The sequence below is a fragment of the Xiphias gladius genome, chromosome 20 (genome assembly GCF_016859285.1).
Source record: "Xiphias gladius isolate SHS-SW01 ecotype Sanya breed wild chromosome 20, ASM1685928v1, whole genome shotgun sequence".
Classification (NCBI taxonomy): Eukaryota; Metazoa; Chordata; class Actinopteri; order Istiophoriformes; family Xiphiidae; genus Xiphias; species Xiphias gladius.
In genome coordinates this window covers 17,734,440-17,759,662 of record NC_053419.1, presented here as the reverse complement: position 1 = coordinate 17,759,662, position 25,223 = coordinate 17,734,440, and the positions used below count along the sequence as shown (strand labels likewise).

At 40.5% G+C, this 25,223-nt stretch overlaps 3 protein-coding genes across 10 annotated transcripts in view; 1 reads left to right on the top strand and 2 right to left on the bottom strand.

Moving 5' to 3' along the window:
• Window positions 1-5,165, top strand: part of pcsk5a (proprotein convertase subtilisin/kexin type 5a) — a 64,985-nt gene extending 59,820 nt beyond the window's left edge. The window contains exons 36-41 of the mRNA XM_040158083.1: window positions 309-545; window positions 671-848; window positions 1,825-2,042; window positions 2,788-2,888; window positions 3,318-3,516; window positions 4,273-5,165. Of these exons, the coding sequence (XP_040014017.1) occupies window positions 309-545; window positions 671-848; window positions 1,825-2,042; window positions 2,788-2,888; window positions 3,318-3,516; window positions 4,273-4,742 (1,403 nt within the window). The 3' untranslated portion in view covers window positions 4,743-5,165. The remainder of the gene's footprint in view (window positions 1-308; window positions 546-670; window positions 849-1,824; window positions 2,043-2,787; window positions 2,889-3,317; window positions 3,517-4,272) is intronic.
• A 488-nt stretch (window positions 5,166-5,653) lies between these two features.
• prune2 (prune homolog 2 with BCH domain) lies at window positions 5,654-17,611 on the bottom strand. 4 transcript variants are annotated; one of them, XM_040156548.1, is made up of 12 exons: window positions 16,930-17,611; window positions 15,571-15,690; window positions 14,434-14,500; window positions 14,077-14,277; window positions 13,385-13,561; window positions 11,227-11,329; window positions 7,996-8,127; window positions 7,738-7,824; window positions 7,153-7,251; window positions 7,028-7,066; window positions 6,514-6,564; window positions 5,654-6,392 (listed from the first exon to the last, which is right to left on the bottom strand). In XM_040156548.1, the coding sequence occupies exons 3-12, from the start codon at window positions 14,486-14,488 to the stop codon at window positions 6,359-6,361; spliced, it is 978 nt and encodes a 325-aa protein (XP_040012482.1). In that variant the 5' UTR covers window positions 14,489-14,500; window positions 15,571-15,690; window positions 16,930-17,611; the 3' UTR covers window positions 5,654-6,358. The 4 variants fall into 4 exon arrangements, with proteins under 4 accessions (XP_040012482.1, XP_040012481.1, XP_040012485.1 ...); XM_040156547.1 differs by lacking the exon at window positions 15,571-15,690 and having other exon boundaries at window positions 16,210-17,611; XM_040156551.1 differs by lacking the exon at window positions 15,571-15,690 and having other exon boundaries at window positions 5,654-6,389; window positions 16,210-17,611.
• Window positions 17,532-24,061, bottom strand: LOC120805961 (guanine nucleotide-binding protein subunit alpha-14-like). Of its 5 annotated transcripts, XR_005709616.1 has the most exons (8): window positions 23,715-24,061; window positions 20,908-21,092; window positions 19,964-20,118; window positions 19,582-19,710; window positions 19,004-19,133; window positions 18,676-18,829; window positions 17,679-17,985; window positions 17,532-17,553 (listed from the first exon to the last, which is right to left on the bottom strand). XR_005709616.1 is itself a non-coding variant. In XM_040156543.1 (7 exons), the coding sequence occupies exons 1-7, from the start codon at window positions 23,833-23,835 to the stop codon at window positions 17,795-17,797; spliced, it is 1,065 nt and encodes a 354-aa protein (XP_040012477.1). In that variant the 5' UTR covers window positions 23,836-24,061; the 3' UTR covers window positions 17,617-17,794. The 5 variants fall into 5 exon arrangements, 4 of the variants coding, with proteins under 4 accessions (XP_040012477.1, XP_040012480.1, XP_040012478.1 ...); XM_040156543.1 differs by lacking the exon at window positions 17,532-17,553 and having other exon boundaries at window positions 17,617-17,985; XM_040156546.1 differs by lacking the exons at window positions 17,532-17,553; window positions 23,715-24,061 and adding an exon at window positions 23,558-23,699 and having other exon boundaries at window positions 17,617-17,985.
• Between the last annotated feature and the right edge of the window lie 1,162 nt (window positions 24,062-25,223).

Sequence of the window (25,223 nt, the reverse complement as noted above, 5' to 3'; positions counted from 1 at the left end):
ATAATGCTGTAGGCGATGCCCACTTTTGTTGCTACTTACAGTAGCTGCCAGCAGCAAGACATTCAAAAGGAAGTACTGCAAAATGAACAGTGGTTGATTCTTTTTTTTTTAATGTTTATTTTCATCTTAAGTGAACATGGGCTGCTTTTTTGGCCCAATATGCCAATGGTTTATTAGCAAATAAACCATTACCATTGGATATCAGATAGATATCAAGAAGAACCATGTGGATTCTCCCTAATATGCTTCTCTACAGCTGTGATAGACAATATCCTCGGATCCAGTTACTTTTTTACTTGCATTTCCAGACTGTGATGTATCTTGTCTCACCTGCAATGGGCCCCATGCTGGCTCCTGCACCAGCTGCAAAGGGGGTCAGAGGCTGGAGGGCCACGGCCATTGTGCGCCCTCAGACAACAAGTGCTTGCCTCGCCAGTACTCAGACCAGGACGGGGAATGCCATCCGTGTCACAATTACTGCCACAGGTGTTCAGGTCCTAGAAAAACCCACTGCCTGAGCTGCAACCAGGGACACCTCCTGCTCAGTGAGTGGAGTCTGGTCTTTGTAAGGCTCGTGAATTCTCTGAAGTCTGCATGTCCTGGAAAGCTCTTTGAGCATCTGTGACTTGTTTGCGTAGCTGCATGATCATTTGTGTTTGTTTTTGTGCAGATGGCACCTGCGTGGATGAATGCCCAGCAGGATACTACGAGGATGAGTCGGGGCAGAAATGTGAGCCTTGCCACCCTTCCTGTGATACCTGCGCTGGAAAGCACAGCCACGAGTGTCTCACCTGCAAAGCCCACCTATTTCGAGAGGGCAAAGAGTGTGTGGGGACGTGCCAGCACAGGTAATTTAACCTGCTCACCATCCAGCTGTGCCACTCATCCATCGCATTAAGTGAGGCCACACAGTGGTGTCATTAATAAAAGATCAGCCTTACTCACATGATTTCAGCGTGGACACTAAACCATTGCTTTGCTTTAGTTAGCTAGACATGGGTGCAGTTTGCAGATACAAGCTAATTTAGCCTGAGATTTAAATAGATCTTCATGTGGCCTGTAAAATGCTAATTAGACTTGATTTTATTTGGAGTGTGGTGACTGAGATAGTTAAATTAATGTGCCGATAAATTGATGTGCAGTTAAATACACATGAGAAAACACAAAAGGGACACAGGGGCTATTTATTCCTGTAGCGTGCCTCGCTCATACTTTCAGACCTGCACGAGAGCAGTGCAGCATATATTAAAAAAAGAAAACAGCACATCATCAGCTTCCTCATGCAGAGCCTGTAACCTCTTTTAAACAGAGATCCTGCTATATTGACGTTAAACCCCCCCCCCCATTATGCCAGTATGTGATTTTTAGATGGTGTGCCGGCATCAGCATCAGAGGCGTGACATGTAACCCAACATGTCTGTCCCTGTCCCGTCATGCTGACTCCTTTTTTACACAGATGTCGATCCGTGACTACCTCCGCTTCCGGCTTATTGCCAGAACAACAGTGACCCCCCCCCCCGTTCTGTGTTTGTACTTTTTATATAGAACAACAAGGTGGAATAAAGAGGCAGCATTCCCGCTTTGAAAAAGCCGTATAAAAGGGGCTTGTGTCTCACTTTGGGCAGTAATGGTTTGAAGTGTTTTGTTATGACTGCATCGCCTCTGCAATGGTGTCTTGGTCTATGTCATGTCTGAGTAGTTATGGTTGAGTGTGTATCTGAGTGGCTATGGAGAGGCATTTCTTTTGAGGACAAACAAAGCTCTAATCTCATCTCATTTAATTGAATCTAATCTATCATAACTTTCTCCTCATCTATCCGGTAGTCACTATGGAAACACGGATTCAAGGATGTGTGAGAAGTGTGACCCGAGTTGTGGTGAATGCATCGGCAGCGGGGAGGACAGCTGCCTGAGCTGCGCTCCGGGTCTCATTTACATGCGGAAAGAAGGCCGTTGCCTCCCTTCGTGCACTCAGGGATACTACCACGTTGCTGCACACAGGACCTGCGAGCCCTGCCACGCCAGCTGCCGAACATGCTCAGGTACGAGCAGCGACTCAGCAGCAACCTAATGTCATGCAAATAAACCCGCGTGCAGATTACATGTAGGTGAAGAGATATCGATGCCGCAGTTTTTCTCCGTGGACTGCAGAGGTAAACGTGGTGGAGAGCTTGTGTGCTGTGTATCGACCACAGTAATGGTTCATGTGTACCGTACATCCTATAAAAGGACACTCATTTAAACAGTCTTAAAATAATAATGTAAACAGATAAACTGTTTAGTTAATCTAAAGTTAAAGACCAAGGCCATAGATTCCTACTGAAGATGTAAATCTTTAAAAAATAATTATAAATATTTGCTCTCATTTTAAGAAAATGCTGATTTCCTAAAAGAGCTGTGAATTCTAGCTGTCGGCAAACAGGAGTAAATGGTCTACTTGTCGGGGACTATTTCAGCCCAGGATTCAGTGCACTAGTTAATATTTACAGCAGAAGGTCAGTGTATGCGCCACTGACTTAAAATAAACTCCACTGCCCATGTTCATCGTAATGAAGGAGCACATCACCAAGTTTAATGGTGTGGCTCACTGATGTGTTTTTAACTGTTTTCGGACAACAAAGGAGCTCTGTGGCGCAGAGGAATAATTATCAGGCTTTGGCTGAACAGGGAATGTTTGTCAGTAGGATCGGTTCATCCTTGGTTTTGATGTTTTCATGGGATTTGTAGACAATAAGAACGATACTGAATATTACCAGATTTACGCTTGAAGTTGTCATGTATCTGCAGGAAAAGATTCCCATTCCTGTGGCTCATGCTACCCTGGATACCTGATCTCTGATGGAACGTGTGAGTCCATGTGTGATAAAGGCCAGTATCCTGTCATAAAGGTAAAAACACTTTTCTAGGTTTTAATTTCAAAAATATTAACTCTTTATAAAAGAAATCCTTACCCTGTCCTTGCTTCCACAAAAGAATTACTACTAATGTTTTGGCCCCAGGTATCATATAATGTAATTCAGACTGCACCAGGAGAAATCAGAAAAAGCAGAGTGAAAATTATTACTGTGGAATGATTTCGAAATAAATCTCCCAGTTTGTGCTGTGAGGCGACCTACTGAAGCTGTCTGACATATTAATTGATTAAGCTGAGAGGCAGTGCATCACTAATCTTGAGTCCTTTTAAAAATGTAAGTTTTGCATATCTTTGAAACCAAAAAAATCAGTAGTTATGATGTAAAAAAAACAAACAGGCAGTGGTTCTTTGTCTGGGTATGCTGGCTTTTCATTGTCAGTCTTCTCTGCTGTCCCCTCATCAGGGTTCAGGGCACGTTTGTGAGGACTGTGACGGCTCCTGTCTGGAGTGTCGGGGGCCTGGTCCAGTCAACTGCACCATGTGCCCTGCTCAGGCCATTTTAGAAGCTGGAGGGCGCTGTCTGCTCTGTTGCCACCACGAGGAGGAGGAGGTGGAGGCCACAAGACAGCAGCAGGACTGTTGTAACTGCACCGAGACCCGAGGTAGGCTGTAGGTTTGCCTCGCTTATTGAGAAGCACATGGCAGGGTTTGAAGTGCCAGATCTTTTTCCTGGAACTGATAAACTTTCTCAGATCAACACTGACATTCAGATTACATATGATCTTTTTTGGTTGTACACAGGGATGATCTGTAGATTAAACTTGTGTGTCACTTGTCAGGTAAAAAAATAATTAGGGCTCACTCTGTCTACAAAATGTCAGGAAGCCGCTAAAGACAACAGCCCAAGGTGACGTCTTCAAATTGCTTGACCAATGGTCCAAAACCCCCAAAAATATTCAATTTACAGGAACAGAAAAAGATCCCCACAATTGAGATGCTGGAACCAGTGAATTTTTTAAACAGCACAGATATCCTGATATCCTCCGGCGTTCCGAGATATCCTGAGTTTTAGTCCCAAGGATGGGTCAAACTCTAGAATCTGCTGGATCTTACATTTCCCCTAATGTAACTTATGGAACCAAAGGCGCCTGAAATACCTCCTCCTGCTTCACGCCTCTATTTTTCAGCTCCCTCCAGAGCCACAGAAGAAGAAATTCAACTGTTCCGACTGTCTTAGTAGTACTTTTCTTGACGAGTAAACTAAACTTTGTGTAAAAATCAGTGGAGGACCAGCTAGTCAGTTAATCATTTAATCATTTTACCACTGAGAAATGGTCTAGTATCTCAGAATTTCAGACAGGACAGTACAGTAACTAGCGCATTAGTATCTAAGTTTCATCCCTCTGGGGCATTTTTAGGAGAGTGCGTCCTCAATACCAACTTGGCGTTCACAAATGATGAGGAAGAAGTGGCCAGAGGAAACCCGACAGTCTTCATCATTGCCTGCATCCTGCTGGTGCTGGGACTAGTGGCCGTCGTCTTCCTCATCAGACACTCGCGCTCCAAAAGCACGCCCCAGGACATCACTCCTCGTGGCTATGAGAAGCTGGGCTCTGTTGGGGGATATGGAGGCTACAGCTCTGCCTCCTCTGCATCTTACAGCGGCCGTGCCAGCTCCTCCGGCAATCGCTTCCAGGAGGCTCAGTTAGTTGACATCGGTGAACGCCCCCCAGGGAATAAGGATGATTACAACGATGATGATGAAGATGAGGACATTGTTTACATGGGCAAGGATGGCACCGTGTACAGGAAGTTCCGGTACGGTCAACTAGGAGAGGACAACGAGGACGAGCTGGAGTACGATGACGAGAGCTACACGTTCCGGTGAAGCGGAAGGTTTTCTCTAAAGAAATATTTCTTCTTTCTCCCCTGGACTTGTCTCTCTGTCTTTTCCTCCTGCCCTGAGGGACAGACCCACTTATCCCTCACTGAATGAGATGAACCCAATGAGACATGAGAAGCTATTTATAATGAGTTGTATTTTACAACAGTTATCCATTCACAAAATGAAATGAGCTGCAGAAAATTCCATGTCATTAAACATTCTGCAGGACTTTTAATGTAATTAAGCTTCATTTTCTAGACTTTGTTTGAAGTATGACTTCCCATGTACAACAAAGTTTATTGTGGGTATTTACTAGTTTTGAAAGTTTCATTAATCTTATTCATCGCTTCATTAATTGTTTTGTTTTTGGAATAGCATTTTAAATTTGATTAATCATGGTATTTCTTAAGCTTTTCTATATTCCCATGTGTTTGCTGTCGTTGAATTTTCATTTGAAAATGTGTTCAAATAAAGTCTTGAAAAAAATGCATTAGAAGAGTAATTTGACATCACAAAATGGAAACAGCACTCATTCAGCAGCAATTAAAGTTGAAAATAGTGGTCAGACTTAAATCCACTTTTATTGAATTACTAGACCGTCATCCATAATTTATTTGCACATCCTCAATACACCATAGAAGAAGACTCATGGATAAGAGGACCATCAGTTATCAATTGGGGTGGGGGGCAGGGCATGCACTGATGTACAAACGCACACACATGCGTGTGGATACACACACGCAAAGATATTGTGCTTTACAGAGATCCCATCTTTATTTTAATCTGAGGTTTTTTCCTGATGATACAGGAGAAGCTGAAGGAATAATTTCTGGTTTATTTTTCAGACAGAAACAGAGAAAAAACTCACTCTCTCAAACACTCTCTCTCTCACTCTCACTCTCACTCTCACACACACACACACACACACACACACACACACACACACACACACACACACACACCTGATAACTTGATTTTATATTTAACGTCTTCCTCCTTTGTTTCACTTTGACTCTATAAAGTTTGAGTTTACTTTTCAGTTTTAGAAGTATTAAGTATTAAGACAGAAGATTGGATTTTTGAAATGCAAAAGTTGGTCATTTATGGCACAAGGTTTTTGGCCTCACCTTGTGCTTTTATTGTAGATTGCTGACACACAAGTTGGCTCTTTCTGTGAAGTACTGAGACCGTGTAACCAGTAAAGGGTGATATTATTGCTTCACTGCTTCTCATGCACACAATTACAACACAATAGACTCTACAAATGGATTTGCGCAGTGCACTGTCTGGTGTGTAATTGCACTTTCTACCCTACCGTGAACACTGATGCTACTCTGTAGGTGCTGCCAAGCATCACACTTGACTATATAGTTCTCTGGTTTGCAGGTGTAAGGTACAGTAGATGCTAAAGCAGCCATAAAGAATGAGATCTGAGTGTTAACTATTGTAAATTGTGTTTTCATATTAAACTCCAATGTCTAATTGACAAACACTGAGACAGACACACACACACATACACTATCTTAACATCCCTTTGCCTCTGCTTTTCAGCCGCAGTCACACAAAACAACAGTGACTTCTGAACACTGGGGTGACCCATCCACTTAGGGTGTTTGGGTTCAAGAGCTGCTGGCACCGGCTACATCGGGTCTGCTGTAAAGGCGAAAGAACATAACAGAGACATTAAAGACATGTGTTTATGTATGGGTGACAGACTGCTGACACAAGTCCATTTCTCTTCCATGTGTGAACTTAAACGTCTTAGAGAACTTACTCTGTTCTGCCTGCTGCTGTTGGCTCCGGCCCCTGCAGAAAACTATGCACTCTTGAACGAAAGAAAAACCATGGAGAAGTTTTTAGAGCAGGATTTACTGTTGAAATGCACTGGTATGTTGTGAATCTAAAGTCACGTGCAGCTTATGATTCAGTGGACAATTAGTGAGCAAGAGATTAGTGTGTAATTCTACAGCTTTGTTCCTACATTTATTATCAGTGTAATAGATCATTCTGCAATAAGGATGGCCTCATTTATTTTACTGTAATCAAATGAGATGAAAGTGATGCATTTTGCATCTTTAGCAATTTTTTTTTTTTTTTCCCCTTTGGCTGTCTCTTTTCTGTAAATGCAACCATGGCCAAATCCCATTGGTCCTCATCCAGCAGAAGAATCCCTGTGATCTAAAACTGTACTATATGATAAATGAGCGCCCCAGCCAAGGATTAAACTGAGACAGGGGCCTCTGCCTCCACAGAGGGCAGTAATGAGGGGCAGGAGAGTTGATGCTTACTTTGAGTTCTCCGCTGCTTCCTTCAGTTCCTTGTCAAGTCTAGAGGTGAGAGTTCAAATTACAAGATGAAAATAAAGTAATTTAAAAAGACAACTCAGGCTTGGAGGGGGTGGGCCTGGACTCACCTAATGATGCACTCTGGGATCTGGATGTATTCCATGGGGATGAGTTCCTGCAGCTCGTCCAAACTGTTCACATACTTTATCTTACTGCTGAACTTGGTGCTGGGACAAGAGCAACAAATACACACATGCATAAATACAAGTCCAGGAAAAGCACAGTGAAAGTAACCAGCTTGACATCAGAACACAATTACAGTTTGTTTTTCATTCACAATCGAAACAGTAGCTTACAGTTGCGTAAACTTTAAAATCTTAGCCTGATGATACATTGAAAAATTTAGGGATCGCCAAAGTTACTACAATTCATCCTGTGGGAAAATATAAAATGTCTGCACCAAATTTCATGGCAATCCATCCAATAGTTCTTCAGACATGTCACTAAAAAAAACAAAAAAATGTCAACCTCATGCAGCGAAAGAGGAAAATTCAAGGGATCGCTAAAGTCAGCAAAATTCATCCTGGCAATCTATATTATGGTTTTTGAGATATTTCAGTTTGAACCAAAGTGGTGGATCGACTGACAGACCAACATTGCAGTCCTTAGACCCATTCCACAAGTGTGGCAGATACAAATGGGATCATTTTTACCTGATGAACGGCTTGGTAATGGCTAGAATGGTCCTGATAAACCATGATGGATGGAGAATAATGAAGGATTTCAAATTCTTCCTGAGCCTGAAGACAACACGATATGTCAGATATTAGGTGTGTTTATGTCCATGTTGGAGCTCATTTTCAATTTCATTCTGGAGAGCTACAAATGTTTTGACAGTTGTACAATACTACCGTTACCTCTCAAGAAATCACAGCATGATCACATAACAGTTGTAGGTGAACGTGACAGACCTTCTATCAATCATCTGATAGCATTTCTTCAGCCAACCAAGACCCGGCATTCTTCTGTGGGGTGTGGCTCCATTCAGGTACACGATCATGTAGTCCTCCGCCACCATCAGCTCCAGTGTGCTAATCACATAGCTGAAGACGTACACAAACACAAACACATGTACGCACATACACGGTGAAATACTTAAAAGCTCAGTGACCATGACTGATATCCTGGTGAAAAATAGTGAATATATATACATTTTTTCCTGGAATAATATACACAAGAGACTGGGAGAGTAAAATTGTATTTTGTCTCAAAAACTACATTCGACTGTGTGTTTCTTCACATACCTTTTATAAGCCAAAATTAAACATAAAATCTACAGCAATGCTAGTGCTGTGCTAGTGCTTTGAGCTAAATGCTAATGTCAGCATGTTAACATTCTCATCAGTGACAATGCTAACATACTGATGTTTAGCTTGTCAGGGTGCTAACGTGTGCTAATTGGTACAAAATAAAGCTGAGGCTGATGGCAACGTCATTAGGTTTTTGGACAAATAATGTAGTAGACAAATTCAAAAAATTTACCTAATAATGGTACTAGATGGAAAGATAAGGGATCAAAGTTATTACAATTACATCCTGTGGGGAACATGAATGTCTGTATTAAATTTCAAGACAATCTTTTTAATAGTTGCTGAGACGTTTCACTCAAACACAAAAAAACATCAATCTCGTGGTGGAACTGAAGGAAAGTTGGGGGATAACCAAAGTCAGTAGGATTCATTGTCTGGGGACCATGAATATCCATACAAATTTTCACAGGAATCCATCCAATAGTTGTTGAAAAATAGTGTGAATCAAAGTGGTGGACAGATTGATATTCCCATCCCTAGAGCCATACCACTAGCATGGCTACAAATTTAAATCAACTTTTCTATTTATTTTAGTATGGTTTCAACTCCAGAAATGTGACGACTACAACAGATAATACAAATGACAAATGGCAAACACTAGCAGGACAAAACCTTTAGCTACTGCATAAATCAACTTGGATGATATGTTGTGAATCCATACTTTACATAAAACAATTAGCTAAAAAATAAATAACTTCTCACCATATCAGTGGAAAAACATCATGCCTCCTGCAAAAACTTTCACATATGCTCATAGTCCCATTGCCATGTATTCCAATCATCAAAATTCCAGATAACAAAAGAAAAACGGGAATGTCACTATGTCTTTAACATTCTGTTTGTCAAAATGGCGAAATGTAAGAGCAAGAAATCCAGTACCATTTTTAATTTGAATCTGAATGCCAACAATATGAGGAAATAGGAGACGAGTCTTGCCCTGTATTCGAAAAACTAGCAGCATTTTAAAAACTTCTTTCCTCTGATGTGAGCTACGAGAAATTGGTGCAAATGTTGCTTCATGGATGAGCTTTTTCGCTTTGAATTTAATCTTTTTTCATTCTCTGCATCAATCTCAGCAGCTCAATCAGACTTATACCTTTTTAAAATCCAATTCTCTGATTCAAACCAAAAAAAACATTATCTCTCTCTCATTCCTCTCCCCGCCACTCCAGCTTTTTCTCCTTCTCGATCAGCAGGGAACTATCCTCTGCTACCATAGTCCTTCAAGTTTCTTCAATAACTCCTCTAACTTCAATGAGTCTGTCTCTCCTCTTCTCCTGACCCAATGTCATTCTCCTTCTTACAAACCAACATCCACTCTGTTTCATGACTATTGTGATTATCTCCCACTGACATCGGGCTGCATAATGTTCACCACCAAGGATAGTTACTCCTCCTCGTAGGCATTCAGACCTCAAGCCATTGGCTTCGGAAACTGCAGACACTACGGTTTACTTCCTTTCATTTCTATCCAAAACTCTCAGATATGCCAGCTTACTCAATATCCCAACCACACTGCCCATGCATGAAATGCATCTATGCCAGCACAACAGTGAAGACATCAGCATGGGAGGTCTCAGCAAACAAGCTAGATTACAACTTTATTTCTGTCACTTTATTTAGAGAGTTTTCCTTGCACAGAGGAGCTGATTAAAAAAAAAAAGAAAAAAAAAAAATCAGGCTGCATCCTTGATTTTCGAAATACATTTTAAGACTAAAATGCATCTTCTGAATGATTTCTCTTTATATTTGCTTTGTACAAATTCAACAAGGATGGCCTTAGGATGGACTCTGTGAGGTTGTACTTAGGTACGGTATTGCTTTGAGCTAAATGTAATGTCAGCATGCTAACATGCTGAAGTTAAGCAGGTAAATTGTTACCATACCATGATCAACAGTTCTTAGTTTAGTGTGTTCACGATGATTTTCTAATCATCGCCAAAGCTCAGCTGAGGTTGATAGGAATGTTGTTTTTTTCTTTTTTGCTGCTATTTGGATATCTGTACCATTGAGACTAAAAATAAAAAATGTCAACCTCATGATGGTGCTAGATGAAAACATCAAAGTCACGGCTAGCATTCCTCTTGGAACACTGATTGACTGTACAAAATTTCATGCCAACCCATTGAGTAGTTTTTAGCCATACAAGCAGTATGGCTCTAGCGCTCAATATATGATCCGTCAGTTTGTTGGTCCACCACTTTGGTTCACTCTGAAATATTTGTACACCAACTAGATGAACATGTACAGACATTCATGGTCCAGGTGTCCCCTGACTTCTCAGTAGCACCACCACGATGTTAACGTCTGTGGTTTTCAGTAAAATATCTCAACAACTATTTGATGGATTGCCATGGAATTCGGTACAGAGATTCATGTTCCTCGCAGGATAAATTGTAATAGCTTTGCTACACCTTAAGATATCATTTAGCACTTCATCTGGTAAAATTTTCAATACCAAATAACTCCAAAATTAATGACATTGCCATTAGCCGTTTTGTTTAGTGCTAATTAGCAAACATTAGCATGCCAACACAATAAATTAAAATAGTCAACATGGTAAAAATTATATCTAACTTGGATATTCCTACTTGGATATTATTTTCGTCATTTGACCATTCAGTGTTTTCATCAGTCTTTCACCAAAGTGCTGAAAGGATTGAACACTAGTGCTGCTAAAAAGCAAATTGATAACATTACTGCAAGAGCAATAAATAACATTTCTTTAATTAAAAAAATTGGATGAGTGACTGAATTAATGGCCAGGGTCAGGGAATAACTTACTGAAATAGTAAATGACTGGTTAAAACTACAGTGCAATATAATACTCACAGGAAGAGGTTCTCCATTATTTCATGGTAGTCCTCTCTGTCACTATCTGGCAGGAAACAGGCAGCAAACACTATGATGGCATTCACTCCGTTGCCATAGTAGCCTAAATAAAGACACATAGAAATAAAAGGAACAAGAGTCAAGTTGACCTTGTTCCATTGTTGGTGAGAGCTTAGTCTTAATTAACATAGTTTTCATAATTTGATTGTTCTCATTTTCTTTTTTTTCTATTTATCTGCCAATCAGTGTCTCCTTTGTCTGACTGTCTCTCTGTCCTGTTTCCTCTCACTACTTTTCAGATGAATGTAATTTCCTTTTATTCACCAACCCATTCATCAGCAGATTTGGTGTCACTCAGACAGAGGGTCTTTTATCTAAATGACGGAGCTGGTGATATTGACTGTTCAGTGGCAGACGTCTCTTCTTTCCATGGGATGGCTGTGTTTCACTTAAACCCAAAGCACAGAGCACTGTGGACAGAAAATGCACTACCTGCTATGGTTTTGGAGTCTAATTTCCTTCAGGAATGGTAATACGGTCAGGATTTACTTAAGGCATATGCTTATCAGGGTGCAAGCCCTTGGCCCTTGGGTTTTAGTGGGCCCCACAGAGAGGGAAAAAGAGAAAGATGGGGCCCCTGCCTGTGAAACCAATATGGTGTGACTCCGTGTATGGTGTGAGACCGTGTATGGCCTCAATTTAAATATAAAAATTGTTCAGCTGGGTTGAGATCTGGTGACTGTGGATGTTACATCATACATTTCACATCATTTTAATTTCTTATAGTGAGTGGTTTTGGTCAGCAACAGCCACCCTGCATTAAACAGACAGGATACATTATTGTCAAGTGGCCACGTTACCGGTTTTCAACCTGAATCCTATTGTTGTAACGTTTAGTGGACGTGTGAGAGGAAGGACATAACAATTTCCATTGTGTTTGTGGAGAGTCCCCTCTCTGATGGCCACTAGGTGATGTAAAACTCAGCATCTGGCTTCGACAACAGCCCGTATGTCCTAGTTTTTGGTTGGCTCGAGCCCAAGGTTAAGAGGAGGCATGTCCAAAATGGCCAACACCACTCTGTTTTCCAGCTCAGACACAATAGGTGATTGCGATACGGTACGACAGAGATTATGGCTTTTATAATATTTTGTCACTTCGAATCAGATATTCAGGCCTACTGAAAACTAAAACTGGAAACTGGAAATTGTTTAAATTGCTAAAATATCAAGCACCCCTGTATTAGTTCTAGTGAATAGATGCTGTTAGTTTTACACAGTTTTCAATTTGGTTGTTTATCTCTGTCCTTGTGCCAGTAGCATTGACATTTGGCAGAATTTACAATGAATACTGAGTGTTGTATTTAGACTACTAAAGAATAGGTTCACATTTTTTCCAAGTATTCTTTTAGAAGTTCTTCAAAAGAAATGAAAGAAACTATTTTCTGCATTTATAAAATAACGAATTATGATGAAATTGATTATCATGCGTTCCTTAACAATGGCAGTATACCAAAAATAATATGAAGTACACTATACACATTACATTACTACTGCACTTTATGATAATGTTTTAATGTTATATTAAATATGTCTGACAAAAAAATTCAAAAGCTTCTTTTTCCATGGTTAACAATGAACCTAAACTCAAAAAATAATGTATCATGTATTATATGTGTATAATGTATGTACAACATATGTATTTTCATCTTTTTTTTCCACCACAAAGAGTAATGTCCTTTACTGCATTATAGACTGGTATTCAGTTCCATTATTTTTTGGGTGAATTATGTGTGATTAAAAAGTCATTTTAAAAAAATGTATTTATCAAAAGGAGGTGACAGGATGTTTTCTCAGCCCTGGTTAGTGTCTTTAGGTCCTTCCTCTCAGGATGCATACAACCCCAGCCTGTATGTTACCTGAGAGGTGAAAACCTGGGGCAAAGAAAAGTCACTTGCAACTGCTCTGAGGCCTAAATCCTGTGAGTGCATGGAAATACTGAAGGAAACTCAGATGAACTGACCATTTTGATCAACTCATACCTTTTCCCATCTGAATTTAGTTGTTCAAAGAGAAGCTTGAAAAAATGTGAACCAAAGACGTGCTCAAGATGGACATAAAACCCACAGTTATGATGGTGAATTAGCTCTTTAACTGTCACCTCCATGGGAGATGACTCTCATGTAGGGCTCAATGATCTTCATGTTGATGCGGTGCTCCTGCTCCCCGATGATGACCGTCCTCCAGAGCTTGCCGTCCTGGCGCTCCTCCTCAGCGCTGTATGTCGGGATTGGGTCATATGGCTCACCTGTCCCACTCCTACTGCCTACATTTGGGTCTGATGTGCAAAAAAGACCAAATACTGTGTGTTACAGACCTTTTTTTGGAGCAGACATTTTGATTTGGCATAGTAAGAAAAGCACAGGTGTTACTTATAATATTAGTGATGGCTCTGTTATATTCAAGTGTCCCAGGACAACGTAACAGTGAGCAGAATGAACAATACCAGGACCCTGACTCGGAAGCAGCTAAATGGAATTCAGCCTTCATTAATTGTATTATTTGTATTATTTACACCTGCGTCTTTCCTACTGGGACATGTCAAAAATTTCTTCCATGAAAAGTAGACTACAAAAAAAATTCTTGACAACACAAATTATTCCTTTTTTTACTATGAGTTTCATATGATAAAATAAGAGACTAGCTACGAAATTCAGATTCTGTCTCGAAGGAGGGGAAAAGCTGCAAACTCGTTACTCCAGTGCAAATTCTCTACATTTTGGAAAATCGTGACTCCTCCAGGATCATGATGATCCAGGATTGCGAGGGTTGTCTGCATTCTGAATCACCCACCTTCCCAGTCCATTTCGTGGTCCGTGTAGTCGAGGTAGTCCCCCTCATCCGGAGTGTCGAGATCGTCAACGTTGATGTCGAGATCATCTGGCGTCTCCCCCAAGTCATCCTCGCTCTGGTCCAGTGACAGGCTGATGCGGGGGGCCGATAGCTTTTTTCTCTGGGTGGGGCCTCCTTGTAGGGGAAGAGAGGTAGGAGGGACTATAAAAAAAAAAAATTAAAAAAAACAGCACATAAATGCAGTTACTCACTTGGGCCATGATGGTTTTTGAGATATCAAAAACAATTGCTTTATATTTCTTTTTGAATCACTGTTGGTTCACTTTGAAATCTGAGAGTTGGTTGACTCGCACTCACCGGGTCTGCCTTCGCCCCCCTCAGAGTTCATTTTACTCTCTGACGCCAGGTCCATCCCCAGGAGGACCTACGAGGACATAATTACAGTCATTAAATGGACTCTTATGATACAACAACAAACCTGGAGAGTAACCACTCAATACGGTCGTCGCCTGTGATTCCTCTACATCTAGTGATTTGCAAACAAGAGCATTAATCTGATTTCAGAGTGAGGCAGACCTGTTGTTAAGTTAAAACTGCAACTTAGCCAAACTTAAAAACTACCAGTGGTGGAATGTAATCAAGTACATTTTCTCAAATACTGTACTTGAGGATATATTTGAGGTACTTGCATTTTACTTGAGTGTTTTCCATTTCATTCTACTTTTACTCCACTACAATTCAGAGGGAAACACTCCAATTATTTATTCCACATCTATCTGACAGCTTTAGCTACTAGTTACTTTTCAGATTAAGGTTTTATATATGAAACAAATGATTAATTAATGAAATACGATGACTGTTACTCAATAAACTACCCAACATTATATAAAATATTTAAAATTGGCTCCACTTCAACTAGCTGCAACATTTAAAATGTTGCTTACGCATTCATGCATCAGTGTTGATAATCCAATAATATATAACAGCATAACAAGCCCATTTTTCTACATTATGAGTACTTTTAATGTTGATATTTTAGGTACATTTTGCTGATGATATTAACACTTGACTTTTACTTGTAATGGAGTATTTTTATATTGCAGTATTGCTACTTTTACTTAAGTAAAGGATCTGAACACTTCTTCCAACACTGAAAACCAGTTTCTTAAATATTGTCTCTTTACAGGAAAATGAGATAAAGCGTGGCTGTCGTCATTAAGATATACTATGGTGCCCTCTATATATATAATGTAAATATTCTGGTTGCTTCACAGAGATCCACACACACCTGTTAATATAATGCAGCAAGACAGATAACTAAGGAGCTTGATGAAGAGGATGCCAATTTTGTCAGTGATGCCCACCAACAACATTGGACCAATGCAGATATATCAGCCAATATTAGGTTATTACAAATAGATTGGTATGGTGTATTTGTTGGTCAGTAACAAGAAATTGCAGTTTATAAATGCAAAAACTAGGTTTCTAGGTTACTTAAACTGGCGGAGGGGGAGGATGCTGACGGGGGTGGGGGCTGTTACATCATCACAAGCTCGTTCCTCTCCTCACTGCCTTTTTCTACTGCTGATTCAAATCGAATGACTGCACGCTTGCCTGAGCAGAGATTGGACAGAGATGCAAAATTCACAGTGAGTCACGTGTGCTCTTTCGTATTTCATAGCAAATAAACATCCTTGTTCCTCCTCGGTGCACTCGGCCTGGAAAAGGGGGAAAATGTGATTGCATTTGCAGATGCAAGAGAAAAATGCTGAACGGCTGATCCCTGTACATTAGAGATGATGGTCATACTGACAAATCACAGAAATGTGAACTGTATACACAGAGATTATAAGCACACACTGACACACACACACACACACACACACTCATCAATTGCATAATAACAGAATCAACATCATCTGTTATGAGCATCCTCCATGGAGGAGGATGCTGCTGCTTCAGATCCATTTCAACAGCGCAGCACAGGACCACAGTGCTGATGACAGCAGCCCCTCCCTCCCCCTCTCTCTCTTCCTGTCTGCTGGCTGTGAGGTAGGAAAAAAAAAAAAAAAAAAAGAACCTATCCCTCTTTCTCTTCTTTTTATCTACACAGAATGAAAACCAATTACTCACCACTGCTGGGGCTCAGGAATGTGTGTCCTCCCGCGTCTCAGAGCATGGATGTGCTTCCAAGTTCCCTGCCTATTTCCTGCTCCCAGCCTCTCGGCGGAGATGCTCAGCTTACAAAACACATCACAGCTACCGCCATTTTGTGGTCACATGATCTGAGCCATTACCAAATAAGGGCGATCACCTGCTACAACGGCTCTCTGCACAGCAGCTTCCTCGGGCAGTGCAACTGAATGGGGATCTAGGAGGGCGCGTTTGTGTGTCATTTTCCTCGACTTAAGGGGATAAACTGTGTGAATGTGTAGGCGCCGTTGTGTTATTACTATCCGCGTGGGTTATGTGACAGCTGTTATTGCCTGACGATAGATTTCTGAGCCTGTGTGTACAGATTTCAGTCCCCAGGGTAAAAAAAAAAGAGCAATAACAATCAGAAACAAAAACAGTCAACTTCATGTGCTGATAATATTCACACACATGCTGGTAAGAAAATAGTGACTGATCCAAAGCAAATATCTGATGCTTACCCTTCCACTGTTTATAAGGCAACTTCAAATCTGTCCTTTATATTCTGCATTAGCAATGAACTTTTCAACCCTTAAACAAACAAACTACAGCCACGGAGCAGATAAAATCAATAGTACCTAGACAGTCTCTGTTTCCTTGTGGAAGCAGGCATTGTTCTCTCCACAAGTCTAACCTCGCTGAATGCCTCTTTTCACTTACCACTGTTCAGTCCCAACAGTTAAACAGGAAGACAGAGTCCAACCTCGCAGACCTTTGCACATTACTGACCATTGTTTGGCACAAAGGTTGTTAACCACAGCATTCCAAACAGTGTGGCCACGCCTGGAGCTCAAGCACAGGGTAAAGGTGTCCAAAAACAGTCTTTGATCCGTGACAGGGAACAGACTTTTCTGAATGTTTTTTTCTCATATTTATATATTGTCAGTGTCAAAATAAAGTTCTGTGCATATTGACAAGATAAGGAACAGGAACAGAATTCAGTTTGTTCAATAACACATGCAACGTTGGGTTTTAATATCTATATTTAGTGGAAGTTAGTGAAAAAAGGAATATTTTCATAGGCTACATGGTTGTTGTGGCAGAGATAAAATGATTAGCATAAATATAAACTAAGACAGTGTACTTCCCTGTAGGATATCCTTTTATTACTCCTCCCAGAGCTGAAAGGCAGGGTGGGTTGCATTCTTGCTGGATAAAACTTTGTCAAACCAATTTGATAATGTTTGATGATTCTCAAACAGTAATGTTAGAAAAAGGAAAAAGTGTAACAGTTCAGTATAAAAATTAACTGGCATTGCGGTTGTCCATTTCTCTCCTGTAGCACTAGAAAAAATGATATATTTTTTTTAATAACATTTACTGCATGATTAACTTTGTTGTAAAAAAAAAAAAAAATGGACAAAGACACATACTGTCTGTTTTACAGTACTGAGATAAACATGCCTTACCTGACACTGCTGTCTGAGAGCCGACAGCACATAACTAAAAATGTCCATAAGTCTTACAACATGTGACTGTAACCAGCTTTCTTGTTCCAAGGGATCACTTCGTCCTACAACCTCCCTTATTCGAGGTTGAACTTTTCAAGGTTCTCTCTGAAGAGGGTATCTTTGACGGCCTTGAAGACAATCCGGATGTTCTCTGTGTCCGTGGCGCAGGTGTAGTGTGTGTAAAGGGGTTTCTGGTGCCCGCTGTGCTGCTCCACGTACATTTGCAAAATGAACTTTTTCGCAGATTCAGCGTCGCATGGAGGCCCTGTGGGGGCGAAAGTGGATATCACAACCTTGTTCACTCAGACACTGCTCCCAATATAATAGATACTCAATAGTTTGCTCTATAGTGAGCAGTACTGTGAGACGTCAGACTGTTACCAGAAAGTAGTGTACTTGCCATGGAAAAAACGTTTGTTCTATTATGGGATTTTACACTCATAATTAATTCTGCAACTAACAATTATTTTCATTGATTAATTTGACAATCATATTTTCAAGTAATCGTGAAAAATTGTGAAACGTCATCTGAGCCCAAGAAGACGTCTTCAAATTGCTTTTGTCTGAGTCAAAAAACACAAAAATATTCAGTTTACAATGACGTAAAACACAGAAAAGCAGAATATTGCCACATTGACTGAGTGGGATCGAGTGAATGTTTGGAATTTTTGCTTGAAAAATGACTGAAACAGTTGTTGATTATGTAAATTCATAGTGAGTCGTTTGCTTTTTTGCATGGAACTCGGTACACTCAGCCTGGAGAAAGGAAAATGTGATTGCATTTGCAGATGCAAGAGAAAAACGCTGATTAATTTTCTGTCGGAATACCCAAAAAGACAAAATGGCAGACAGCAAATACAGTGCACTAAATAGTAAATAGGAAGTGATTTCGGACATACTGTAGCTATGAATGCTGCTTTAACACGTGCAGCAAAAAGGGAAGAGCATGGTTTACCCTTGTAGGCTGGGAAGTAGATTGCCAAATGAGACTGTGAGATTTTCTCCTTTAGCAGGTCTGTTTTGTTCAGGAAGAGGATGGTGGAGGACTCTCGGAACCAAGGGTATGAGAGGATGGTCTTGAACAAGGCGAGGCTCTCTTTCAGTCGATTCTGAAGAAGGGGGGGGGTGGATAATCTTAGACAACAGAAAGGTGTCACCTGATCGGACAATGCAAATTTCATGGAAATAAATGAAGGAGGAATTCTGGACAGCAGCTACAGCCAAGAAACAAGAATGAAATGGTAATTTTGATGCACAACAGACTGCATGGCCATCTAGCTTACATCATTCTCATTCTCATAAAGAACTTGATCGTACTCGCTGAGGGCCGCCAGGAATATGATGGAGGTGACATTCTCAAAACAGTGGATCCATTTCTTCCTCTCTGAACGCTGACCACCCACATCCACCATCCTAGAGACACATGTCCATTGATTGAATCAAATAGTTGATTATATTGCTATATTGTATCGCTCTGACGTGCTGTCTTTATGCTAAGATAAGCTATTCCACTGCTGGCTGTAGCTTCATATTTAGTGTAAAGACATCAGAGTGGTCAACCTTCTATTTTAACTCTCGGCAAGAGCAAGCCAATGAGAGTATTTCCCAAAATGTCAAAACTACTGCTTTAACAGATGCACTCTCTGAATTTGTTGTAGTGCCAAATTCTTTACCCAAATCACCGGCTTTCATCAGATGAGTTTCAAAACAGCATCAGAGACATGGGCGCTATAGCCAAATCAGGGATTGAATTCTTCTTCATGTGTTGTTTTATTCAGAAAATACAACATATTTTTGCTAAATTTTTGAGTTTTTCCTATATTTTTTTTGGTGCGGCAGATAATAAATTTCAGTACCCTACCTGAAGATAACTTTTGAGAGGTCAAAGGGGTACTCTATGATGCCTGTGGTTGGGACCCTGACCCTCAAGATGTCCTGAAGGGTCGGGATGTAAGACGGGGCTGTGATTCTGTCCAAGTCACTCAGGTAACTGAAAAGTGAACAACAATGCATACAGTTTTATATCCTGACACAAACTTGACCAGATAGAAGGGAACATCGTAAAGAAAACTGCACTTGTTATAGGCACATTTATAGTTTATCTAACATTTATTAGTATGAATCCAAACTCTTATATTTGATTTGATGAATGCAAAGTAAAGCACAGAAAACGCTTTGGTTCTCTGGGACAGCCTTGGGTTTATGTATATGATCTGATATGAATTACTGTATGTAAGTCTTACTATTTGGCAGAGTCAGATAACTGGAATTCCCTCCTGCGGTCGTAGCAGCTTTGAACACCGTTGTCATTCCACACTCTCCTAATGGCGTCCACCTGCCAGGCCTCCAGAGTGGACACTTGGCCTGCCTCCACTTTCCTCAGTTTCTCTGCGAGGCTCTGACATATACAAAACATCCACAGGGAATTTTTTTCTAAACAAAATTTTGTATCTTTATAAGATACCTATAAATAGACCTTTAGGAGGATGAGAGCTCCAAAAAGAAATCCATTAAAATGGATTTTGTGGACACAAATAAAAACGAATCAAAAGCTCATTTTTAGCCACGCTAGAGGAGTGGCTCTTTGGACGGCAAGGTCAGTCGTTAGGTTGAGTGGGCGACCATGTTTGTCCAGACTGAAATAAATCAACTATTGGATGTACTGCCATTTAATTTTGTACAGACAATTCGTTGTCCCCAGACCATGAACCCTTATGACTTTGGTGATCCCCTGACTTTTCCTCTAATGCCACCATGAGGTTGACATTTTTAGTTTTGAGTGAAATATCTCAACAACTATTGGACGGGTTGCCATGATATTTGGCACAGACATTCGTGTTCCCCTTGGGACGATTTGTAATTGCTTTGGCAATAGCTAAACGTTTTATCTAGCACAATCATCAGGTCCGAATTTCTATTTGATCAAAACTATGGTTCATCTTAGAACTCTAACATGCTAAGCTAAGATGGTGACCATGCTAAACATTACCTGCTAAACATTAGCATGTTAACACTGACACTTTCAGTATGTTAGCATGCTGACATTAGCATTTAGCTCAAAGACTCATAGAGCGTCAAGCATGGCTGCAGAGTATTAAGAGTCTTGTTGTCAGTGACACGCTGAGCTTTATCAGATGCTACAGAAGACATCAATACTGTCTCTCTAGAAACATGAATAGTTTCTCACAATGTTCTGGTCATCGATGTAGTCAGTCTGTAGCGTCTTCATTGCGTGGATCAGTGTCTGGATGGCTTTGACGATGTTCTGAAACACAAGCCGAGTGAAACCTTTCCTGTCAGCTTCACTGTATCCGCTGCCATGGATGATCCTCATCTGTTTGATGAAAGTGCTCTTCCCACTTTCACCAGTCCCTGGGCAAACGAGATGAATGAGACCGAAGGATGAAAAATGGAATGAGATCAAAGCAACTTCAGAACCAGAAATAGGACATCTGTCACATGCACACAAAAAAAAGAAAAAATCATCCGAACATCAATCAGCGGCAGCTCAACAGGATTTCAGCAACAAAACAAAAAAAAAAGGCTGCATTCTTGCAACAATATTCTCACAAGTTGAAGTTTCACAGGTTGTAATAGTTTTTTCCCCCAAGCCACAGATGTGAGCGTGTGTGCATGAGTGGATGCATATATGCTTGGTTTCTTCAGGTTTATGCAAATCACCAACCATAAAAAAGATGCTGGACCTCCCCCAAAATTGAAAAGAAAAGATAGAGGGAAAGAGACTATATAAACAATATAAATCAAAGATGTATTTTTTACTGTGTATTTGAGTTTTTTTTCTGCAATGTACAAATATGTTGTGTGCATTCGTTATTTTGTTAAGGGACACTGAAAGTTCGTATTTGATCCATACAAGTCAATGTGTCCATCAAAAGCCATGTGTCCTTGAGTGGAACAGTGAACTGCTTGCTGCCCGCTGGTTGTAAATTACTCTCAATAAGAGTGTCAGCTAACTGACTAAAATGCCTAAAAATGTTAACCATTAGACTGACCTTTAAAGGAGGATATTGTTCTCCAAACTCAAGTTGAAGTTTAAATTAGTGCTGACCTTTAAACAAGGTCCTCGATGTCTATTGTATGGTTTCCAACATAGCCAACAGTCAAGCTTTTTTAAGTGGGCTGTTCTGAGAAGAAAAAAGGCCTCATATGAAGCAATTATGAGCCGTTTATACATACACATACATAGACATATATACATAGACATATATATATATATATATACACACACTCAGACACACACACATCTTCATGGTTGTCAAAATGTCACTATGCACTGTAAGACAATTACCTGACTTTGTTTTGCATATGCATATTGACAATTCAGACAGAAGCAAAGAAAAAAAAAAAGCCTGTAGCTTATTGTATTGTACTAACATGGCTTTTACATTTTGTCAGAGAACTTAAAGTCTTGTGAGCGAGAGGTCTTTGAAACTGAAGGTCTAGTCTTGAAAACATGCAGCAGTCTAGTTTGGTTTGAATTGGGAAAAAACAACTATGAAGGTTATCAAGCTGCTGACTCATCAGGTTTTTAGCCAACTATTTGAAGAATGCAAAGGGTAACCCGCAGCTACTTTAAAGGAACAGTACAGCCAAAAACACAAACCAAAGCCTTGCTATCTTTTGATCCAGATACTTTTGTTATTTGTTGGGTTTGTCAGCTCACCCCCGTTGAGTCGATACACTCAACTCACAATCTTCAAATGTAAATGATAACATGTTGTCAAAGAAAACTACTCTCTATAAAAACCTGACCACCGGTTATCCCCCGCACTGACACTCCTGATGAGGTTTTAGCCACGTTATTGGTTTGGCTCTGGGTCATGACCTACATCTATTAATCGGTCGTTCCAGCGCTTTGGCCCAGACTGAATTATCTCCAAAAGTTTTGGATGGATCATGGTCCCCCTGAGGTTGACAGTTTTGATTTGGGTGAAATGTCTCAACAATTATTTGATGGATTTCCATGAAAGTTTGTGCAGATATTCATGGTGCCCAGAGGATGAATCCTAATAACTTTGGTGATCCTTTGACTTTTCCTCTTGTGCCACCACGTCATCATCATATAATAAGTTTAATTTGTCCAATACTTTTATGAAACAAAACTAATGACATTCCCATCAGCCCTCAGCTGTACTTTGTTGCAAATCAGCAAATTTAAGGCTAACACACTAAACTAAGATGGTGACCATGGCAGACATTGTACCCGCTTGACATCAGCATGTTAACATAGTCACTGTTAGGATGTTGGCAAGCTGATGTTACCATTAAGCTCAAAGCATCACTATGCAATGTCCCGCTCAGCACATATAAGGGCTGCAACTGACGATCATTTTCATTATCAATCAGTGTTCTTATTATTTTTCACGATTCATTGATTGTTTTGTATATAAAATGTCAAAGAATTGTATTTTAAGTTATTGTTATAAAAATATTTTTGTTTAGAAAAACAAATGTAAATATATATATATATATATATATATATATATTTAATTTTAACACTTTAAACACTTAAGCATCTAAAGTCCAATACAAATCATGTAACTTCGATCACAAACTCAATACAGCTTTCTTACTTCTGCATCTCAACAAATCGCAGACTATTGGATAAATCGTCATAAAAAGTTAGTTCTCCCTTAACAGGAAAATTTGCTTCTGTTGAAAAATCATGCAGGGATGCAAAAAAACAAAAAACCAACGACGGGCTAACTACTGTAGTTACATCCACCTGGGCTGCAACCACGCAGGACAGAATCGGCGTCTGCCTACTGTGCGAGCACTTTGGAGCCACTTTGGAAGGTGGATTTAAAACGCGATACCCGCATGTGGATCGAACCTGTCCGACGTCCAACTGTGACCGAGCCCACGACCGCCAGAGTTGAGAATCTCGGGGGGGTTAATTTGTTTTTTCAAACATTTTCCGTCGCGGTGAGTGAGCGTGCGGACGCACACTACTGAGCTCTTGCCGGCACTCACCCAAAAGCAGCAACTTCAGCTCCCGGTGAGAGACTCTTTTATCCCGACGCAGCTGTCGCTCTATTTCCCTGTGTATCCTGAGTCTCTCCAGGTCCTCAGCAGACATGCAGCACTCCTCCATTGTTGTCCAGGTTTACGACCTGCGTTCGGTTAAACGGCGCCACAGGTGACGGGAGATTGGTGAAATGACCGGATACCGATTTTTCTTTTTTCTTTTTTCTCCCCCCTCAGTCCTGCTGTCGGGGAAACTTCTGTCCCGGAACAGGTGGGTTGCAGTCATTCGTCCTCATGCAGGATCCAGTTCAGGTGCAATGCACATTCCTGCTGTGCATGGGAGGCGGCCGGGGGGGGGGCAGGCTCTGACTGAAAGGCAGTGCCAGATTATGCGGACAGCTCGGTGTGTATCTCCTTACAGGTCCCTACTCCCAAGGGGCCGGTGAATTTGAAACTCTGGGGCATAATGGAGGACTGCGACATACTCGCGTTTGTATGTATTTAACCTACATACGAAAAAAAAAAATATTTAAAAAAAAGTAATGCCACCATTGTAAATGGTGTAATACCTGAAGCCATAGGTATTAAAAGAGGAACAACTCCGAGTGGCAGCTTCAGGTCTGTTTCACCTCCGGTCGTAACAAGTGCGCTTCGCTGCAACCAACGATGATGGTCACAGTGTCCCGGGGTACACCTGTACATCACTGCAGCCAGGTGACAAGTTAAACCGCTGGAGGTCAACAAAGACAAGATTTTAGGCACTGAATTACTCTTTAAGCTATTACTTAAGCAACAATGACAGAAACTCACTGGTCTAAGTTTCTCGAATCAGAATAAGTTTGGTTTTATTATTCTTCATGATAGTAAACTGAATATTTTCTGGGGGGTTTTTGATGTCACCGTGGGCTCTGGAAACTCGTGATGGGCGTTTTTAACTATTTGCTGACATTTTAAAGAGCAAACGATTCCTCGGTTAAAAATAATAAAGTAATGGGTAAATCAAGTGGTGATGAAAACAATTGTTCGACACAACTTACACTGTATGGGTTGCACTGGCATGCAGGCCACAAAACATGCGACCATGACGGAGTTACCATGAATGCTATAACACATGCTGTATTGTATTACTGATGGAGCAACTACTATAGGTTCTCCCAAGGAAGACACAAAAATGCTTGAAAAAATGGCTCATTTGTGGCAAATGAGTATTAGAGCTTCGAATGATAAGGACAGTTAATGGGCAACTTTTGTATTTTGATAATTGATTAATTGTTTGAGTTATTTATTTTTTTTAGTGAGCATTTCAAAAGCAATTGTGATGGATATTTGTCATTATTTTCTTTTATTTTACAGACAAAGCTATTGATTACTCAGGAAAATAATTATTAAATTAAAATTCAATGGATAAGGTTTTTGGCTGGAGTGACAGTGACAGATTGATTCAGGGCAGATTTTGGGGCTGGATTGATCAAACGGGCACACGACCACCAAGGACCGTGTGCCCAGCAGCCTCCT

Coding starts and splice junctions, on each gene's coding strand:
- prune2 (XM_040156547.1), bottom strand. CDS start 14,488: ATGGACCTGGCGTCAGAGAGTAAAATGAACTCTGAGGGGGGCGAAGGC. Junction 11,330..13,384: donor GAGAGTCATCTCCCATGGAG/GTGACAGTTAAA, acceptor GTCTTTATTTAG/GCTACTATGGCAACGGAGTG. Junction 8,128..11,226: donor ATAATGGAGAACCTCTTCCT/GTGAGTATTATA, acceptor GTACGTCTTCAG/CTATGTGATTAGCACACTGG.
- LOC120805961 (XM_040156543.1), bottom strand. CDS start 23,835: ATGGAGGAGTGCTGCATGTCTGCTGAGGACCTGGAGAGACTCAGGATA. Junction 21,093..23,714: donor GCTGAAGTTGCTGCTTTTGG/GTGAGTGCCGGC, acceptor TCGTTTGCCCAG/GGACTGGTGAAAGTGGGAAG. Junction 19,134..19,581: donor CTCTCAAAAGTTATCTTCAG/GTAGGGTACTGA, acceptor ATGTGTCTCTAG/GATGGTGGATGTGGGTGGTC.